Here is an 18,794-nt window from a genome sequence, read left to right on the forward strand (position 1 = left end):
CACTTGGTGGCATCGGGAAGTCAGGGGAAGGGCAGGGGCCAGGACCAGGTTACCGGCTCAGGTCCTGGAGAAAGAGATAAGAAATGATGAACAAAGAGAGGGGCAGAGAGCAGGACAGGGACTGGGGAAGAGAGTTGACAGTGACGGAGGCATAACAAAGAGAGACCAAGGGGGAGAAGGCTCTGGGATGAAGGAAAGGGCTGGGCCCCAGAAGCGGTGGGCCCACACCTGCCCTGTGCAGCCCCTGGGGGCAGGAGGCAGAGGGAGATGCAGGGGGAGGATCTGACAAACCCCATCCCCCCAGAGGGTCAAAGATGGGAGGGGAAGGCCAGGGGCAGGGGGTGCACAGAGGGGCCCCAACCCAGTGTGCAGCCCGGATGGCCTCCTGGAAGAGGTGACACTGCAGTCAGCCGTGAAGGCCGCGAGTCCAGCTTGAACATGGCTGAGGGCGCTCCCGGCGGCGTCTGTGCCCAGCACGTAGGACCCGTTAACATCTAATCCTCATGACAACACTACGAGGCAGGTAAGATTGTTATCCCATTTTACTTGCGAAGAAACCAAGGCACAAAGAGGGTAAGTAACTTGCTCCAGGACACACGGCAGGGACAGGATCTGAACCGGGCACCCAGTGGGTGCTCACCAGCAGTTGATGGCGGGGCAGGAAGCTTGCCCCTCCCTGGGCATCTGCAGAGCGGGCAGCCTCCTCCACGTGGGACACTGCCTGCTCTCCAGTGCTTACCCTCCCTCCCTCATGGGCCATTCACTCCCCAGGTCAGCTGGGATCCCCCCCGTCCCCGGTCCCACACTGGCCATGTTTCCACATGCTGGGCATGAGGCCCCAACAACTGGCCATATCACCACGGTGAGCTCTGTAACCATCACCACTGCAGCCCAGCCCCACCTCTGTCCCGGCCGGACCCTCTCACACAGGCTGGTTCAGCCTCAGGGGGTGGTGGGCAGGGGAGCCCGGGGGTCACAAGCACATCCCTGCCTGCATGGGGTCTGGGACCTCTGCTCTGGTATCCGTGTCCGTGTGCCCTCAGAAAAGGAGGGGCTTGTCATTCCCTGCCCTGTCCCTCCCCCTCTGCTCTAGTCCTGGTCATGCTGTGGCCGCGGGAACCCACCACATCCTTGTGTGAAGTCCTTCTCACCCTGGACTCTACAGTTGTGATGTGTGTTCCTCTGTCTATAGAAATTCCCAGAGAACTAATCAGGAGAGGAGGGAGCAAATGCTTGTCACACACCATGGGTGGCAGGAAGGTGTTCCTGAACAGAAATTGTGTGGGAAGCACCGGAAGGGAGGGGGCAGACCAGGCAGCTTCGAATGCCCCTTATGACTCCCCCAAATCCGGCACGTCGTACCTCCCACCCCATGCCGGCCTTCAGAGCACCCGAGACCTCTCACATGACCTGCTGTGGGCTGACCTCACCTTTCTGGGCTCTCCCAGCACGCACCACCATCCCCAGTCACACCTAATGTCCTGCTGCCATTTTCTGACTCACCTTTGAAGGCCTGATTCAATGTCTCCTCACCTGGAGGCCTCTTTGATCTGTCCTCCTGCCCCTAAGGCCACCTGGGAGAGTTGAGGCTCCCATGAAGCCTTGCGCATTTCTCACTGATCACACTGTGTCATTGGCACCTGTTTATGCGCACGAGGTTTGAATGGGTTTCGTATGTAAGGTGCTTAGAACATTGCCAGGCGCACCGGAAGTGCTGTATGGTGTTGGCTATTTTTAGCACTATTATTATGTGTGTGTCCTTGTCTCTCTCACTAAAAGCATCCTCCATTTATGGAGCACTTCCTGTGTGCCGGCAGACACCGTGCTTGATGCTATACATGTGTCATCTTATCATTATTCCCATTTTCAAGATGGGGAAACTGAGCCTGAAGACGTGCACCAGGCTGTCTGCCTCCCCAGCCCCAGCTGGGCTGTGGTGCCGTCCCTAACTGCGGAGACAGAGAGCACGGGAGTGAAGCATGGTTCTTCCTGCAGAGACCTCGCACACCCATGGGTGGAGGCTTGCCAGGGTCAGAGAGGAGGCCCCCTGTGGCCTCAGCCCCTGGAGGGTATTGTGCCCACACCCAGCAGGATCACTACCGCAGTCCCTTCCCTCCCCTTCTTTTCTAATGAAGGGTTCCTCCCAGCTGCTGCCCCATCTTTCCAGCCCGAGCAGCTGGGAGGCCAGGAAGGCTGGCCTCAGGAGAGGAGGCTGAGCTGCCACTTGGGGTGCCCAGAGAGGGGCCCAGCAGCCCCTGCCGTCAGAAGAAGGACCAAGTAGGAATCATGAAAACTATGTCTCACAAGGCGCCCAAAGGCATTTGCTTTCACACTCTGAAAACCAAAGATGCAAACTCCCCCTTGGAGCCTGAGTCGGGGAATTATTGCTTGGAAGGAGTCCCAGGAAAACGGGGTGAGGTTAGTGGGGTGTGGACAGAAAGCCCCTCCAAATGCCCCCACCTCTTGGGCCCACTCTGCTCACAAAGCCCAGTCCAGATCCCAGCCCCACCCCAGGCCCATGCTGGGGAACAGCGTCTCATGGCAAAGTGGCCTCGAAGCCAAACCAAACACTCTTGAGTGTTCCCAGGCTCCGCAGACGGCTGGCACCAAGGGCCGAGTGCGCTCGGAGCCGACAGGGCCCCTTGTGTGGGAAAAGGCCCTCTGTCTGGGTGGAAGGCAGAGCCCGAGGTCCCCGTTTGCTGCGTGACTTTGGGCAGGTCCTGCCCTCTAGGCCTCAGCTTCCCCGTGTGTACAACGAAGGAGCAGGATCAGACCCTCGGACGTTAACGTGTTTTCTAGCAGCAGAAGCAGAAGTGAGATGGTAGGCAGAAGCCCAAGGTATAAAGCACAGGGAAGCAGGGCTGGTGCCCGAGACGTGTCAGCTGCCTCAAGTCTCATCTGCAGGGCTTCCTGGAGCAGGGCCCCCATCCTGGCACCAGAGGGTCTCTAAGAGCCATCAGGGCTGGGTCTCGGGAGTCTTGGAGCTGTGGCAGGGCCCCCATCCTGGCACCAGAGGGTCTCTAAGAGCCATCAGGGCTGGGTCTCGGGAGTCTTGGAGCTGTGGCTTTCTTGCAATACCAAGGTGGTGGGCTCCCCAGAGGATTCCGAGGAGACAAAGTGGAGATGGAGCTGGGGGCACGAGGGCCCGGCTGACGGGTGGCCCTGCTGGCTGGGGTGGAGCTCGCAATGTGATCCGGCTGGAACTGTCTGGGCAGACCGGTCAGACGCAGGCAGAGGTCTAAAGTGACCGGCTTGCCCACAGCTCCCTGTCCTGGTACCTAAGGCCCACGCCAGCCTCCAGGCCTTTGGCCACATGGTCTTCTCTGCTGGGAATGCCTTCACTCTCCCCTCACTGGGTCACTTCGCCCCTCAGGGCCCCCAGCCCTCCAGCCCTGGCTGGCTGGATTCCTCGCCAGGCACAGGCAGAGTGGCCGTGACTCCAGGGCTCTTTCGGCTGCACCACAGGGTCCGGCCGTGACCCACGACTCTTCCTGCTCTATCCCCACCAGCACTGGACACGGGCTGGGCACCCTGCATGTAGTCAACTCGCTCCCGTTTAACGATGTGCTCACCCAGGGGCTCATTTAAGCCTGACATGCACTGAAGGCCCAGGAGCCGCTTCCTGCTGGGAGATGGGGCGTGTGGCATCCTAGACCAGACTCTGAGAGTCAGCTACCAACACTGGGGACAGCTGTTACTGAGTGTCACCAGTGGTCTGAGGCCAGCTCACCGCTTTACAAGCACTGAATCTTTTTATTCTAAGCCTCCGAGCAAGTACGAGGAGGGGCTGGGGATTCTGCCTGAATTCATCTGCGCTTTTATCCGCTGAGTGACCCTGCTCCCCATTTCTCCTGGGCGCATCGTCCTCTAATCAGACGAGGTCCTGGCCTCATGCAGAGATGCTGAGCACCCTGAATGGTACCAGGAGAAAGCCTGGCTGTGCTGGGGGAAAGGTGAGCTGGAGAACCTCAGGGCAGGATGGCAGGTCAGAGGGAGGCGTGCAGAGCCCTCCCAGGGGCCCAGGAGGAGGGGAAACGGTTCTCTTCCCCTGTGCTGGGGCTCGGGCCATCTGCTCAAACCTCTGGAGAAACCGAGGCCCAGGAGGCCAATGACCCCCTGTGCATGTGTGTCCTTGTGCATGTGTGTCCTGCACCCCCGTCCCTGCATGGTGGCACCTACAGGCCTCTGCAGCCACCACATACAGACGCCCACCTCTGCACCTGGCTTCCGGCCATGCCCGGAGCCCGGGAAACGCTCTCTTCCCTGCACCTGCCCGCTCATGACTGTCCTTCCCGATGGCCCAGTGCTCTGCTCCCTTGTTTATCCAACCCACTGGGGGACTGGGAGAACAACAGAGCTGGCATGACCCCCAGAGGTCAGTCAAGGCCCTAACTGTGCAAAAGGAGAAACCAAGGATTGTCACAGATCCGAGTGATTGGGGCAGTGCCCTGCACACAGCTAGCGTGGCAATGGTCTCCTCCCTGGTGTGCCCCCTGGTCACAGCCCTGCTGCCTGCTCCTGGCTCTCAGATGCGGGGGTTCCCTGAGACCACTCTGCCGCTGCTGCACAGCCATCTGCGGACACATGCCGGGCGCCTTTCACACGTCCCCATAAGTCATCCTGCCACGGGCTGCTGCTTCTCTAAACTTCCTTCGGTGTGTTTACATCTGGGGTAATGAGGGGCGAGGCGAGGCCAGCCTGCTCCAGGTGGCACTTCGGCCCTCTCCCCACTTTCTCCCCTCTTCTCTCACTCATGCATGCAGTCAACAAACCCTCAGCGAGGCCTCCGGTGACCCAGAGAAGTCCAGCCCAGCTCTGGTCCCCAGGGCCTCAAGGCCTAGAAACACAGGCGAGCGACTGCCATCTGTGGAACTGTGCCAGGACAGGGGCACCCACGGGATACCCACGGTCGGCAGGGGGAGGTTATGGGATGCAGGGGAGAGGAGCACAGGGAACACGCTGTGGGGAGGATGGGGAGAAGGGAGGAGACGCTTGCCAGGCGAGGGCAGCAGGGGCGTCTGCGTGGTGCTGGACGAATGTGACCCTCAGCATCAGACAGCCCTGATTCTGTAGGTTCTGACTCCATACCTGACTTGCTGCAAGATCTTGGGCAAGTTACCTGACCTCGCTGAGCCTGTTTCCTCCTTGGTCAAGTGAAGCCTACTTCCTGGACTCTTGACAGGACTGGGGGATGTGAGGGATGTCAGTGGCTGGCACAGCAGGAGCTCAGCAAGTGTCCACTCACATCCACCCCCCGCAGAGAGAGAAGCAAGGACAAAGGTGGGGGTGGGCCGTGCATGGTCCACTGCAGGGCAGCACACAGCTTGGCCGGGACGGGGCCCAGGTATCCCGCAGGAGGAGGGCCAGCAGGTGAGGCGGGAAGGAGGCAAAGGGCTCTGCATCCAGGCGAGCAGCAGGAAGTTTACTTGGTGGGGCGGACGAGGGAAAGAACTGGGAATCTCAGGCTGAGGAGGGTAATGTGCTGGGACACGGCTAGGGGCCAGAGACCTGTTAGGGCCCCGCCGTAAGATCACAGGTGGAAGATGAGCTGGGAGAGGGGATGGAGAGCAGGGGATGGACCCGGTGGGATTTAGGGGGAAGCAAATAAGAAAACTCTGAACGGAATTAAAGCTCTAAGGAAAACAATACTGTCAGAAGGGCTACAAATGGGCCCCAGGTCTTCCTCCAGAGAGCTCTCCTCTGCTCCCTCTTGGAGAATAGGAAACTTGGGAATGCTAGGAGGATGGGTGGGGTGAGACCCAGGAGTGACGGAAGCTGTGCCCTGCACCTGGGCCCCTCTGGGACCTCAGGGCTGGCTTCCCTGCGACGCAGAGACACTTTCAACAAATAGGCTGCCGGTTGGTGGAAATTTCCTTCTCCAACCCAACCAGATGGAAGAAAGTTATCCAGCCACAATTTACCTATTGGGACTGAGAAGGGGTTCCCTCTTGCCAAAGAAAAGCTATTTCCTTCTCCTGAAACCAGGTTCTGTGTTTCAGAGAGACGTGTTGTGAAAAGGAAACTGTTTGGAGTCATTTGCTGAAATTTACATTTCAGGCGTGGTTAGGGGCTGGGGTCCGTGGCTGGAGCTGGCAGCCCAGCCTCCTGTCACCCTGTGGGCTGGACCCACTGCTGGCAGGGTCTGGTTGCCCAGCGGGTTGATCGGGGCCCTGGGGGAATGGCCTGATTGGAGTGCTTTATGGGCTGCCAGCGCCTCCCTGGCAGCCTGCGAGCCTCCCCAGGGCTGAGAAGTGGTTCTTGGTAACTCTGTGCCCTCACTCCCGGTGGGAAGGAAGGAGCCCATGCCGGGCACACGAGCCAACTGTGTCGAGGCCAATATAGCTACAGCAGTGCCTCCACCTTGGGCAGGCTGGGCCGGTGGGGCCTCTGCAGAAGCACGTTTCCCAGGAACCCAAGTTAGGCGCTTTGAAGCCAACACAGGCCCAAAGGAGGAATGGACTCTTACTTTACTTGCTGGAAGTCTTTTTAAGACAGCGCACACCCTGTACTTTAAGACAGTGGATTGGACTATGTCAACTTTTTGTCTATGACTCAGAGACCTGGCTGAGGGAAGGTCATGAAGGGGGTTCCTGTATGACCCTGGACAAGCCCCCATCCCGGGCCTTGGTTCACCATCTATAAATGCAGAGCTGGGTCTGCGTTTCCCAAAGCTGCTCGGAAGACTCCAGTACACATTCAGCACATGGCTTTCCAAGCCCCTGTGCCACACATTCCAATACACGAGGTCTGTGGTGGGGCCTGGGGTATTATTTAACAAGTATCCAAGGTGATTATTTCTGGGGATGCTGAGGAAAATCCCAGATGATGATTTTTAGGGTCCACGTGGAGACTCTGAGTCTCCGAGGGCCCAGTGCTGGATCACAATGTCCAGGGCAGGGCTACTGCAGTGGGCAGGACTCTGTCCTTCCCTGACAGTCACTCCCTGGGTGCTCTGGTGATGCTGTTCACCAGATGTGGAGATTTCTGCCCAAAAGTGGAATCAAGGGAGACCGCTCTGTGCTGAGCCTGCAGGTGGAGGTTGGAAGACGGCATCTTGGTTGCAGCAGGAGCTTTGGTGACAGACAGGCCAAGGGAGTGGTTCAGGCAGACACACAGGCAGAGGACAGACAGGTATCGGTACAGTAGGATGATTTCTGCACCTGCCCATCTCCAACAAGGTTTTATCACAAATCCCCCAGCCCCTCCCGAGACAGAGCCCACGCCATCATCTGCCATGTCTCTCTTGCACACAGGATACCTCTTGCAGCCTCCCTGCCAGCGTGTCGGCTGCTCAGGCCATCCAGGCCCAGAGAGCTCACAGCTTTCTGATTTGGCCGGCCTGTTCCATTTTCTCCTGCTTTCACCTTCTGGCCCATGGGACAAATGGGGTCTGCTTTGCACCCATCATGCATCCAAGAAAGCTAAGGGCAAAGCAGACTTTTGTCCACTGCACCTGAAGGAAGCTTCTATTCCTTCACCTTTAAATGGAGAAAACTGGAAAGTCAGGTGTAAGCGTGCTCTACGAACCCCGAAGGATGAACAGGAGGATCCTCTGTGAACAGGGACAAGCCAGTTTCCGATCGAGTACCCACCTGCCACGCTTCCTTAGAGCCGGGCGTGCGGATAACAGAGTGTGTCTGGTCCTGGGAGGGTCTCAGGTAGGCTGACCAGACAGAGGCCCAGCTCCCGGTAGACCTGCCCCTCCCAGCTCACCTGTCCTCGATGCGGACCCAGAGGTCATTGAACTGCCGCGGCCGCTGGTGTTTGTTCTGCCTCTTGTGCCATTTCTTCTGCCGCCCAAACTCCTCCAGCTGGCTGAGGCTGTCGGGGAGCAGGAGGTGCGGGGACAGGGCTGGGTCCTCCTCCTCAGGCGGGGCAGTGGGGGCTGCCGAGGGGACCGCAGGGATGGCAGCAGCTGGGGTCGCTTGGGCGGGGCTCGCCGAGGTCCCCTCGGGTGGAGGTGCCGGGCTCCGGGCAACAGGGCTGGAAAGGGGCAACCGCACATGAGGCACGCGTGTTGGGGCGTGTCATTCAGGTGCGACGGGGCACGCGATTCAGTGGGAAAGTTGTCACGGCAGGAGAAGATGCCAGGGTGCCCGGCTGAGGGTAACCCAGGAAAACCATCGCCTGGTGTTGCGAGATAGAGCTTTGATTCATTCTTTCATTTATTGATTCAGTAGATATTTATGGAGCATCTACCTGGCACCAGGAACTTTTTAGGTGATGGGTGTTAGTAGTGATCAAAATAGACAAAGCCCCTGCCCTCTTAGCGCTTACATTCCGAAGCGGGAGACAGAGAGTAAGATGGGCCAGATGTCAGATGGTGATAACTGCTGAGGAGAAAAATAAAGCAGGGGCAGGAGGGAGAGCGTGGGCCGTGGGGGGAGGGGGCGTTGTTGGCAGGGAGGACAGTCTGGTCCCTGTTGGTGACATTTGAGCCCAGACTAGCAGGAGTGAGAGAGTGAGCCCTGGGCAGGTTTCTGGGAGCATATCTGATCTTGGTCAGGGTCTCGTTCATTCAACAAGCTCTGGCTGAGGGACTTGAGGCGAGTTACCCAACTTCCCTGTGTTGTGCCTCAGTCTCCTGCTCTGGAAAATGGGGATATTACAGCTGGTACTTCCTAGCGGCATCACAACGATTTTGTGAGTTAAAACAGGCAAAGCACTCAGAACGGTGCCTGGCAAATAGCAGCTGAAACACTTCAGTAATTAACTTCCTTAAATATGAAATATTAACGTTGTTGCTGTGCCATTCGTCCAACCGTCCACTCATGCATTCAACACTGGTCTCCTGAGCACCTTTTCAGGGGAGGCAGGACAGTGTTGAGCAGGGTGGAACTCAAGGTGGAGGCAGACAGACACGGGTTCACATCCTGGCTCTGCACCTTCCAGGCTATGTGACTAAGGGCAGGGACACAAGTGTCCAAGCAACAGCTGGCTATAAACGGAGTTAATACTACTCACTTCATAGGGTTGTCATGAGGATGCAAGAGACGAGGTCTTAACATAGTGCCTGGCACAGAACCGGCCTCTCTTTAATGTCACCCTCGAGCAAACGGAGCTGTCTGCAGCAGGTATTGACGTGCGATTAAGTGTGTGGCGTGGACCCCACATTCCATACAGCGGTGCGCAGGCACCCCTCGGCCTGGGAACACCCTCTGCTCCTCTCCCTTCTATTCTTCCCTCTCTGTGGTCCAAACGGAATTCCTTCTGGGGACATCTGACCCTGGGGGAAGTTGGTCCTGGTCCCGAGAATTGTAAAGGCAAGCCGGCGCCCAAGGGAGGCTGTCCCCCGACTCCGCTCCCGCGGGCACGATGGGGTGAGGGGCTGCTCTCTCCTTGAAGGACAGAAGGCCATCAGCTCAGCCTGCCCTCCTCCAGCCCCCACGGCAACCCCAGATTCCCAGGGTCCAGGAGATGCCGCAGCTGCTGGGGAGATAATTCAAAACAGGCAGACAAAAAGACGGATCCAGGAAGCACCTGTGGCTGATGATGGCTTTTATTGTTGGGGCCTCCTCGGCATCCCCGCCCCCCTCACCCCACCCACAGGACTTCAGCCTGCACTCGGAGACTCCGGCTGAGAGCGGGGCCTGCGGGGAGTGGGGGGATACCTGTTCTAATGCCCGGGCTCTGAGATGAATAGGAGCCGAGGCAGCCTCGCCGGCCTGCCCGCCCCCCGCCCCGTCCGGACCCACACAATGAGCTTTGAGGTGGAGGTCCTTGGGGCTGTGAGGAGGAGCTTGAGGAAGGCCTTGTCCCCGAGGCTATCTTGGGTCCCTCATCCCTCCAACTCACGCCTATCCTTGGCCCGGTACAAACTGATGTGTGCTGGGCTCCAATGGTCAGGAAGAGCGGTCTGGGCAGGCTGACTCAGAAGATGAGAAGAGGGAGGAGTCCAAGGTGAGAGCGTTTATAAGTGTCTCCAGACGTGCCACAGAGACAGGGGAGGGCATCAGCCTGGAGCTGGGAGACCAGAGGCCCAAGGCCCCAGGCCTCATCTTTGCAGAGTGAAGAGCAAGGCTGCAGTCATTTCTGAGCCCTCCCACCCCTGAGCCCCACCCCCAGCCCCTGCGGCAGTACAGGTTGTGGTGAGGACCTTAGGAAGGCCCTAGAGCTAGACTGCCATTGACATGAGCTGTGTGTCTTTCTGCAAGTGGCTTCACCTCCCTGGGCCTCAGCTTCCTCAATTTTAACGTGGGGATACTCATAGTTCCTGCCTCACGGGGTTGTTATGAGGATTTAATGAGTTAAAAGCGCTTAGAGCCCAACACACAGTGAACAGTCAATAAACATTAGCTATGATTATTCAAGCTTCTTTTGGACTCTGGATTTTATAACATCACGGACAGGGGCCGAAATCACACCCTGGCCACCCCTGTGAGGAAGGTTCCTGCACCGGTTGGTGCACAAGTTGCATGGAAGCCCCGGGTTTCAGGGTTCTGTCGTTGTCTTCTAGGGCTGCCCAGCACATGCTGACGCCTCTTCGTGCCCGGCCTGGTGCTGGCACTGTGGGCCACAGGTGAGCCCAGCTGGCCTCTGCCGTCAGGCAGCTTCCAGCCTGAGGGGGACAGAAAACCCACACAGGAAGAGAGGCTGGCCACTGTATGCGCTATACGGCTCTCTGGGCGGAGCGAGTGCGCCCTGGCAAGAAAGTCAGGTGAGGGGATTGCTGCCAAGAGGCAGCAATGAGAAGGTGCGGTCAGAGGAAGGTGAGGACCAGGTGTGGGCAGGGCTGGGACACAGGGAAGAGGCCTGGCCAGGGCTCGTCCGAAACGTGGCCCCATCTCGATTCAGGACCTGGGCATCCACCAGGTCCTCTAGGCAGCAACCCGGGAGCCCTACAGAGTCCGTGCTCCCCACCGATCGCCAGTCTCTAAATCTTGAACATCTCTCGAAACTTAACGCTCCTCCCATTCCCACCTTCACTGCTTTCCCACCGCCCTGACCTCCTGCCACTATTGCACACCAACCTCCTTCCCGGTCTCCCCACCTCCAGCCTAGCCCCCACTCTTGGGTGCCTGGCGAAGGCCAGTCGCTAGGAGGCCCCATCTCACCAGAGGCTCCTTCAAGACTCTGCCCCGCAGGCCTGAGCGGGAAGGCAGGGTGCAGCCTGCCATGCAGCACGTGGTCAGCAGGGCCCGTGGACCAGCAGCAGTGGGCCAGCAAGTCCCACGCCCCCAGCTGCCCCAGCTGCTTACCTGCGGATGGTCTGTCCCGCGGGCGTGTGCTCCACCTCCAGCCCTGCCTGCCGAAGGACGTCGATGACTGTGTTGTTCCCCAGAAAGTGACCTGGAACACAAGAGACAAAGTGGGCTCAGCCACATAGCAGGTCATCAGCAACTGGGGACAGCCTCAGGCCAACGACCTACACCAAAGGCAAGGGCCAGCCTCCCTGAAAGGCAGTATGGTGTAGCTGGAAGATGGGCCGGTGCCACCCTGCCTGGGTCCGAATCCTGGCTCTGCTGCTCATTGGTTGTACCACGCTGTGCCTCAGTTTTCCCATCTGTAAAGTGGGAACGACTGTATTAGCAGTCTCTAGGGCTGTTGTGAGGACTCCGGGAACAGTGGCTGGCATGCAGCAAAGGCTCACAGTGTTTATTTACTGTTGCATCACTGTGCCCCACACCATCAAGCTGACCCCAGCCCTGGACTGTCCAGGCAGGGACAACCTCCAGTAGTCAGACAAGGTCCAGGTCTGAGGTCTATGGCTCATCTTGGTCAGTTCCACCAGCAACTTGAGGCTCCCTGCCTTAGCATGGGAATGGGGTTCTGTGTGGGCACGTCTATCTCCTCACCGGGCTCCATGGGGCAGAGACCGCATGGCTACCGCCCCCCACGTGCTCAGTATGTGTTGGCTGGATCTGAGACTTTGAAGATTCATTTGTTCACCATCTATCCAACATTTATGGATCACACACTCGACCCAGGTCCTGGGGCGGGCCCTGAGGACTGAATGAGGTGTAAGATTCTGGGGAAGGAGTAATAGAACCCTGTGTGGGACGCAGAGGGGGCTGGTCTCCATCTCAGTCTCCACCCACTAACCATTCATTCAACAGACATTTATGATGCGTTTGCTCTGCGGCCAGCCCTGGGCTAGACACTGAGAATATAGAAATGAATCATTTGGTCCACAGCCGCAGATGAGACCAGGCACGGCCCTCTGGCTGGCTGCAGGCTCGAGGTCTGAGAACACGGCGGAGGCTCTCCCAGGCTCCGGTTAGGGAAACTCCTCGCGAGGCCAGTCGCTCTTGGGAGTCAGCCCCGGGCAAGCCCCTCCTCCTCGCTGGGCCTCAGTCTCCCCACTCGTTCAATGTGGGCAGAGTGGTGGTGGCCCCTGCGCCCTCCCAGCCCGTGTCCTTCCCTGCAGCCCCACTCCCACGGGCAGTTCGCTCCCCTCCTGCTCGCCATTCATCCCAGAACCTGGGGGGAAATTCCTGCACTATTATTCTAATTGCCTGTGACGGGTGGTGACAGGTGGGAAGCTGGAAGGTCAGCATGCTGACAGCCCCAGGGAGGTGTGAGGAACACAGGAGGTGGAAGAGCTTTTGGGGAGTGGAGAGGCTCCGGCGCAGAGGAAGTGAGGCTGGGAGTGCACAGCGGCTGGAACAGGGGGGCGAACCCCACAGCCCCCTGCCGCCCAGCCCTGCGCACCTCTGGGCTGGTTTCAAGACTCCCCAACAAGTCCCCCACCCAACAGTGTCTCTCTCGGTGGCCTGCCACAGACCCTGAAATCCCACCTCTGGATCACTGCAAAAAAAATCACAGGTCTGGGAACAGGAGACTTGGACCAGAACCCACCACACTGGCTCTGGGACCTTGGGCAAACCCATTACGCCTGTATGCTCTCGGTGTCTCTCTGTGTACAGGGAGGGATTGGGCTGCGCCATGGGCTCCCCTCGTTTTCACGTTCATGGGGAAGGCATTAGTTTGACTCCAGAGACCCCTATGAAATTGTACTCTCCCTCCCTCCCTCCCTCCTCCTCTCCCTCCTTTTCTCTACCTATTTATTGCATTTATCTGACAAACACTGATTGCATATCCAGTGCTGGATGGTGGTGAACAGGTAGGGGCTTGTTCTAGGCACTCAGGGTCTTGAGAATCAAGGTCTTTTGATCCAGGGTAAGTACTATGCCGAGGGAAGCACACAAGGTGGTGAGCGTGCACAGGAGGCCTCTAATCTAACCTGGGGGGCAGGGTAGACTTCCTGGAGGAGGCATCCCTAGCTGAGGGATGGGATCAGAGTTAACTAGGTGAGGATGAGAGTGGGGTGGCACAGGGTGGGGCGGGGCGTGTTCCAGGTAGGGGGAACAGCATGTGCAAAGACTGTGAGGTCAGTGAGGCTCACCTGGGAAGCCAGCTGCAGAAGACACACGGACAACGCCTTCGCAGCTCTGGCCCTGACGCAGTGCCGTAGAGGACGGAAGACCCAGGCTTCTGCCAAGGCTCTGAGTCTCCCGTACGTGATCCTGAGCAATCAGCTGCCCTGCTGTCAGCCTCAGTTTCCCTGTGTGTCAAATGGGCCTGGATCCCTGTGGCTGCCTCCTTGGGGAGGCTGTAAAGTCCTAACGAGGCAGGAGGAGTGAACGTCCTTTGGAAAAGCCCAGCGTGCAAGCTTGAGTGAGGGGCTGAGCCATCCCTGGCTGTGGCCACGGGGTCGACCCCACTCTTGCCTGCCCCCCGAACGTGATCAGGCTGGAACTGGGCGTGGTGGCCCCAGCGCACAGGCTGCAGGATCTCCCTGCCCACAGCTCTTGGAATGCACTCCTGGCAGCAAAGCAGTTCCTTCCCTGCCTCCATGGAGACCCATTTAAAGACAGGGGCCTCCAGGCCCAGCAGTGGTCTGCGCAGAAGATTTCAAGAGCCGTAGGGAAAACAGGCCACCTCAGGCTATACCGGAGTAGCACGAATATTTACTGATGGCTGTGTGGCCGCTCTAATAGGAGCATTCCTGGAGCTGGCAGAGGGGGCATTCGGAGGAGCCCAAGCCTTACAGGATGCTGGCCAGACCCTGAGCACTGCCTGGCAACATTTCAGTGTCTGGTCTGCACCCTGCCCGTTCCCTCAACCTCAGTGGTTCCAGGCCCTTACTGTGTATTTTAGGACCCTAAACAGAAGACTTTAGATACTTGGAGAAATGAGAAGCAATCAGCAATGATTTTTCCAAATTCCTATCCCCTCCTTCTCTGAGCCACACTGGCCTTCACCTCCTTCCCTCCAGGGTGGGGAGGTGTCCGCCCCCTGCCAGGGGCAGCTCCTGCAGGAGGCCCCTCCCACGGGGTTCCTGCCCCAGGACTGTCCAGAGCAAGCCCTCACTCCCGAGACCAGGTTCCCATCGCGACCCCCTCTTTGCCCTCTTTGGGGCTTGTTTTTCTCAGGACCCCACGACACCACAATTTCTGTCCTGTTTTCTTCGTACTCCTCTCACTGCTCCCTCTCTGTCCTCCTCGTAGGTTCCTCTTTCCCTTGCCCGATAAATGTGGGTGTCCCTGGGAGCCCTTTCCACAGCCTTCTTTTCTTCTCACTCTATTCACACTCCGTGGAATGCGAATCCATCCATTCATATGGTTTCAGTTACCGCTCTGGACCTGCTGCCCTAGCCCAGACCCATTTGTCCAGCGGCCTCCTGGGCATCTCCACCCAACATCCTCCAGAGCCCCCCCTCCCCCTCCCCTCCTGGATGTGTCTCAGCTGAGTTCCACTATCCAAGTCAGATGGGCCCGTCTTCACTCTTCCTTCTCTCTCCTCATCCTCATCCATTCAGTCACCAGAATACCCTGGATTTTACCTCCTAACCATGCTCGACCCTGGCCCAGGTCATCATCACCTTCCGCCTGAATCACCACAGACAGCATCCGCCTTGCTCTCTCCGGTTCACCCTCTTCACCGTGGCTGGAATGAGCTCCCCACACCCCGGAGCTGCCTCTGTCAGAATGTGTCCCCAACAAGCCACTTGAGGGGAGACCAAGAGCTTTTCGAGGGCAGGGGCCACGCCTGACCCATCTTTGTCCCCAGGGCTGAGATCAAGTCTGGCACAGGGTGGTGGCTTCATGAGTGTTTGTTGAATGAATAAATGAATGACAGAATCTGTCACTCCTTATCCTTTCCATGATCTCATCTTATCCCCAGGAGACCTGAGCTTGAGGATCCCTTCCCCTCATAGCCGTGGCCCAACCCCTTGGTGATGCTCCTGCAGATCCCACCAATCCCAGGAGCTTGGCTGTCAGAGCAGCCCCGGAGTCAGGGCCCAGTGCATGCCGTCCCCAGGGGCTGGCAGACAGGGCTTGGGCTTGCCTCCAAGGTCACAAATCCCGAAAAAGGCACCACATCCATCCTGGAACCTGCAGGGAAGGTGTGGAAAGTTTCCAAAGGGGCCCCTCGGTGTCAGAGCTTAGCCCGCATGGTTTGCCCAGGCTCCCGGCTTCTCCTGGCCACTGCTCAGCGGCTCCTTCCAGCACTGACGGCTGCTCTCTGGCCAGCTCTCTGCAGGAAGGAACGTCCCATTTCATCTGCTGAGGCCGTGTGGACCAGGAGACGAGGGAAGAGAGGGAGGACAGTGGGGGCGGGGCACACAGAGCCACAGAGTGGGAGAGAGGGACACACGGAAAAGGCAGAGAAAGGAGAGACGCTCAGAGACAGATAGGGAGGGGGAGAGAGTTCCAGAACACAGGGAGACAGAGAGAAGAAAGAAGAGAGGAGGTGACGGGGGCTGGGAGACAGGCTGCAACAGACACAGAGACACAGAGACAACAGTAAAGAGAGAAGGAAAAGGAGAGATGTCGGGACAGAGAGAAAGAGATACAAGGAGACAGAGACAGAGAGGGAAGGAGAGGAGGGAGAAAGAGGAGAGAGGAGAAAGAGAACCCAGAAACAGAAACAAAGGGCACGGAGGAGAGATCCATACACCAAAGACACCGAGGAGGGCTTCCTGGAAGAAGGGCCCAGAAAGGGTGGATTCAAGCAGATATATGGGGGTGGGGGTGGGGAGTTGGGAAACAGGCAAGGGGAGGAGCAAGGGCCTGGATGAGGATTATAGGTTTGACAAATTGTAAGGCTGGTTTGGTGATTGTGTCCCCTGACCATGCAAGCCGGAGTGCCACTTAAGGGACATCATATACAGGCAGGGAAGGTGTCCTGCTCTGAGCGGGCAGAGGCCCATGATGTTTTAGTGCAGAGACAAAGGCTCCCCTTCTTCCAGGCACAAGCAGGCCTGTGCTAGGGCACAAGGCTCAGTGAGCAGAGCATAGGCTGGGTCTAGTCCCTACCCATCAGCTGGGCATAGCCCAACAGCCCCCATTTACCATCCGACATGAAAGGCAGGGTAGGACAGAGCTAAGAATCCTGTCCTGAGGTTAGGACAGAAAACCTGGCTCGACAGCCAACCAGCTGTGTGACCTCAGGCAGCCTCCTTCCCCTCTCTGTCTCAGTTTCCCTACAAAGGTCTCATGGGTCCTCCCACCTCTATGATTCCATCATGTGATGACCTGAAGGCAAACTCCTCCTCAGTGAGTCTCCTGGGCACAAGATGCTTTTCAAATATTATTTCATTTCATCTTCACAGCAGCATTTCCAGGTTCTCCCAGTTTACAGATGAGGGAACTGGAGCTCAGCGAGAGGACGGGACTTGCTCAAGGTCACACAGCCGGTAAAAGGCAAAGCTTGGGCTTCCATCCAGAGATGTCCTAGTTGGCTGCATGGCCAGTACATCTACTCTGAAGTACTGGCGGCTGCGAGGGATCCTGAGCTCACGTTTTGGGGGCGGTGAATCGTCAGAAACATGTGTCCCCTCCAGGTTTCACCAGATCAGAGAGGAAAGTGTGTGAGTATTCAGCTTGAAGAATATGCCAATTAACAGGGCAATTTCCAGACAGTATTGGGGGGCTTGGTGGAGGGGAGGAGGGGAGAACCAGATGTTCCCACAAAAGCTCCAAAGTAACACGGGCTCCCCTCGGCCAGCACACATGTTTTCTCTCCAGTGAGTCCAATGGGTTTCCAGTTTTCTCTTCCTGGAAGAGGGAGTCCAAGCCCATATTTATGTTCCATCTGAAATTAATGCAAGAGGAACTTTCAAGCGTTACTTTCGCTGCCAGGATCAGCCGCCGGGTATCAAGCAACAGCGGTGTTTGTTTACCCGAGGAAGTGTGACAGGAGAGGTAGACAGATGGACCTGGGGGTGGGTGGACAATTGGGGGTACCTCGGGGCTTCGAACCTCCCAAGGAGGGTCCATCTGGGAAACTGGCAGAGCCGAGCTTTCTTTCTCCTGCTCTGCCGGCCAGGCAGGGCTGGACTGGGGCCTTTTCAGTTCAGCAAGGACTGAGATGATGTCTCCCCTGTACCCAGTTCTGTGCCAGGAGCTGAGACACATGGTCCCCACCCTGGAGGACATCACAGGGTGGAGGCGAGACGGGCACGCAAACAATTACAGGGCAGTGTGAGCTATGCAGTGAGGGAGGGACGCCGGGGCTACGGGGCTGAAGAGGAAGGGACAGGACACAGACTAGGGGGTCAGCCTCCCCCTTGGGCCCTGCCCTTGTCCCATAATGAGGACATAAGCCCTGGGGGTTTTGGGGAACCTGTACCCTAAAGGCCTGGAGCCGCACAGCCTCCTCCACAAGCCTTCACTGGGACCTCCTATATGTCAGGCACGTGCCAAGCCCTGGGGACCCTGAGATAGGTCAGACGTGGGGCCTTTCCCTCCTGGGGTCTGACACCACCCCAGACTCGGGCAGTGACTGCGCAGAGTGATTGGAGGTCAGCACGAGGCACTGCGGGGAGAGCCCTGGAGACGGAGCCTGTGATGGGTTCTGTGATCTGCAGGGGGCAGCGCCCGGCGCAGGGCTCGCTGCGGTCATGGTTACCACTCTTTATAAATCCAGAGGCACCTTTCCCAGAATGTCAGCCCCCAGCACCCAGGAGAGCACCCTGTTGGCCAACCGTGCGGGCAGGGATGGGGCCCAGCGCCCTGAGCCTCACCGTCCCTTGGAGCTGAGACCGGCCATGGGGGTCTCCCTGCAGGGTCCCAGCTGGGTCCTCAGAGGCCACCGAGCACTTCTGCCCCATCCCCTGGGGGGGAGTCCTGTTCTTGCAGGACCGTGGGCTCTGAAATAATACTGACGACGCAAGAGCTCACGTGCACCAGGCCTGAGCTGCACATGTGCTGCCCACTGACTCCAGGCTCCTCTTAGAGGGACTCTGAGGGCCGAGAGAAGCCAAGTACCTGGTCTGCCCAGGCTCCTTCCTACGAGGACAGGCGCTGAGCTTCTCATGCGGGCAGTCAGGCTCCGAAGCCCATGCCCTTCACCTAGGACACTCTCTCCTCCCCCTGCCTTCCCCACATGCCCAGCAAGAGTGCTGAGCCCTTAGCTGACATTCCGGATGCCCTGGCTCACAGACAGAGGTCCAACCTGGTCCAGTGGGCAGGGCTGGCTCCAGTTAGGGACAAGCTAGCAGATGGGATGTTCCTCTGGCTGGCTGGGTGCTCTGGGCTGAAACAGGAAGGGTGAATCTGGCCAAGGATCTCAGCCTGGAGCAGGCGTGCCAGCCGCCAGATGTGTACATGGTGGGGCAGCAGGGCCCTTTGAAACACCGTCGGAAAACTCTGAAACACTTCTGGACGCTGTGGCCTCATGTTCCAAAGTGGGGAGAATGGCAGGCCATGGGCATTTGCCTGGGAGGAGAGAAAGTGGCTGGGCATGTGCTATTTGCTGGGTCCCTCGTTTCTAAGGTTACCAGGGCCCTGCATGGGCTGTGGCTGCTCTTCTGTGCTCAGCCATGAGCTCTGAGGAGTTTTTGTTCC

General features: G+C 58.1%; 1 protein-coding gene across 6 annotated transcripts in view; it reads right to left on the bottom strand.

The window, feature by feature from the left end:
• TRABD2B (TraB domain containing 2B) overlaps window positions 1-18,794 on the bottom strand; it is a 221,134-nt gene that overhangs the window by 6,211 nt on the left and 196,129 nt on the right. For 2 of the 6 annotated variants that reach the window (XM_036827020.1, XM_036827013.1), the window contains 2 exons: window positions 11,199-11,289; window positions 7,714-7,983 (listed from right to left, as the gene is read on the bottom strand). In XM_036827020.1, coding sequence (XP_036682915.1) covers window positions 7,714-7,983; window positions 11,199-11,289 — 361 coding nt within the window. The other 4 variants (XM_036827037.1, XM_036827027.1, XM_036827045.1 and 1 more) reach the window with 3 other exon arrangements.

This window comes from Balaenoptera musculus, chromosome 1 (assembly GCF_009873245.2).
Source record: "Balaenoptera musculus isolate JJ_BM4_2016_0621 chromosome 1, mBalMus1.pri.v3, whole genome shotgun sequence".
In the NCBI taxonomy this organism is placed as follows: domain Eukaryota; kingdom Metazoa; phylum Chordata; class Mammalia; order Artiodactyla; family Balaenopteridae; genus Balaenoptera; species Balaenoptera musculus.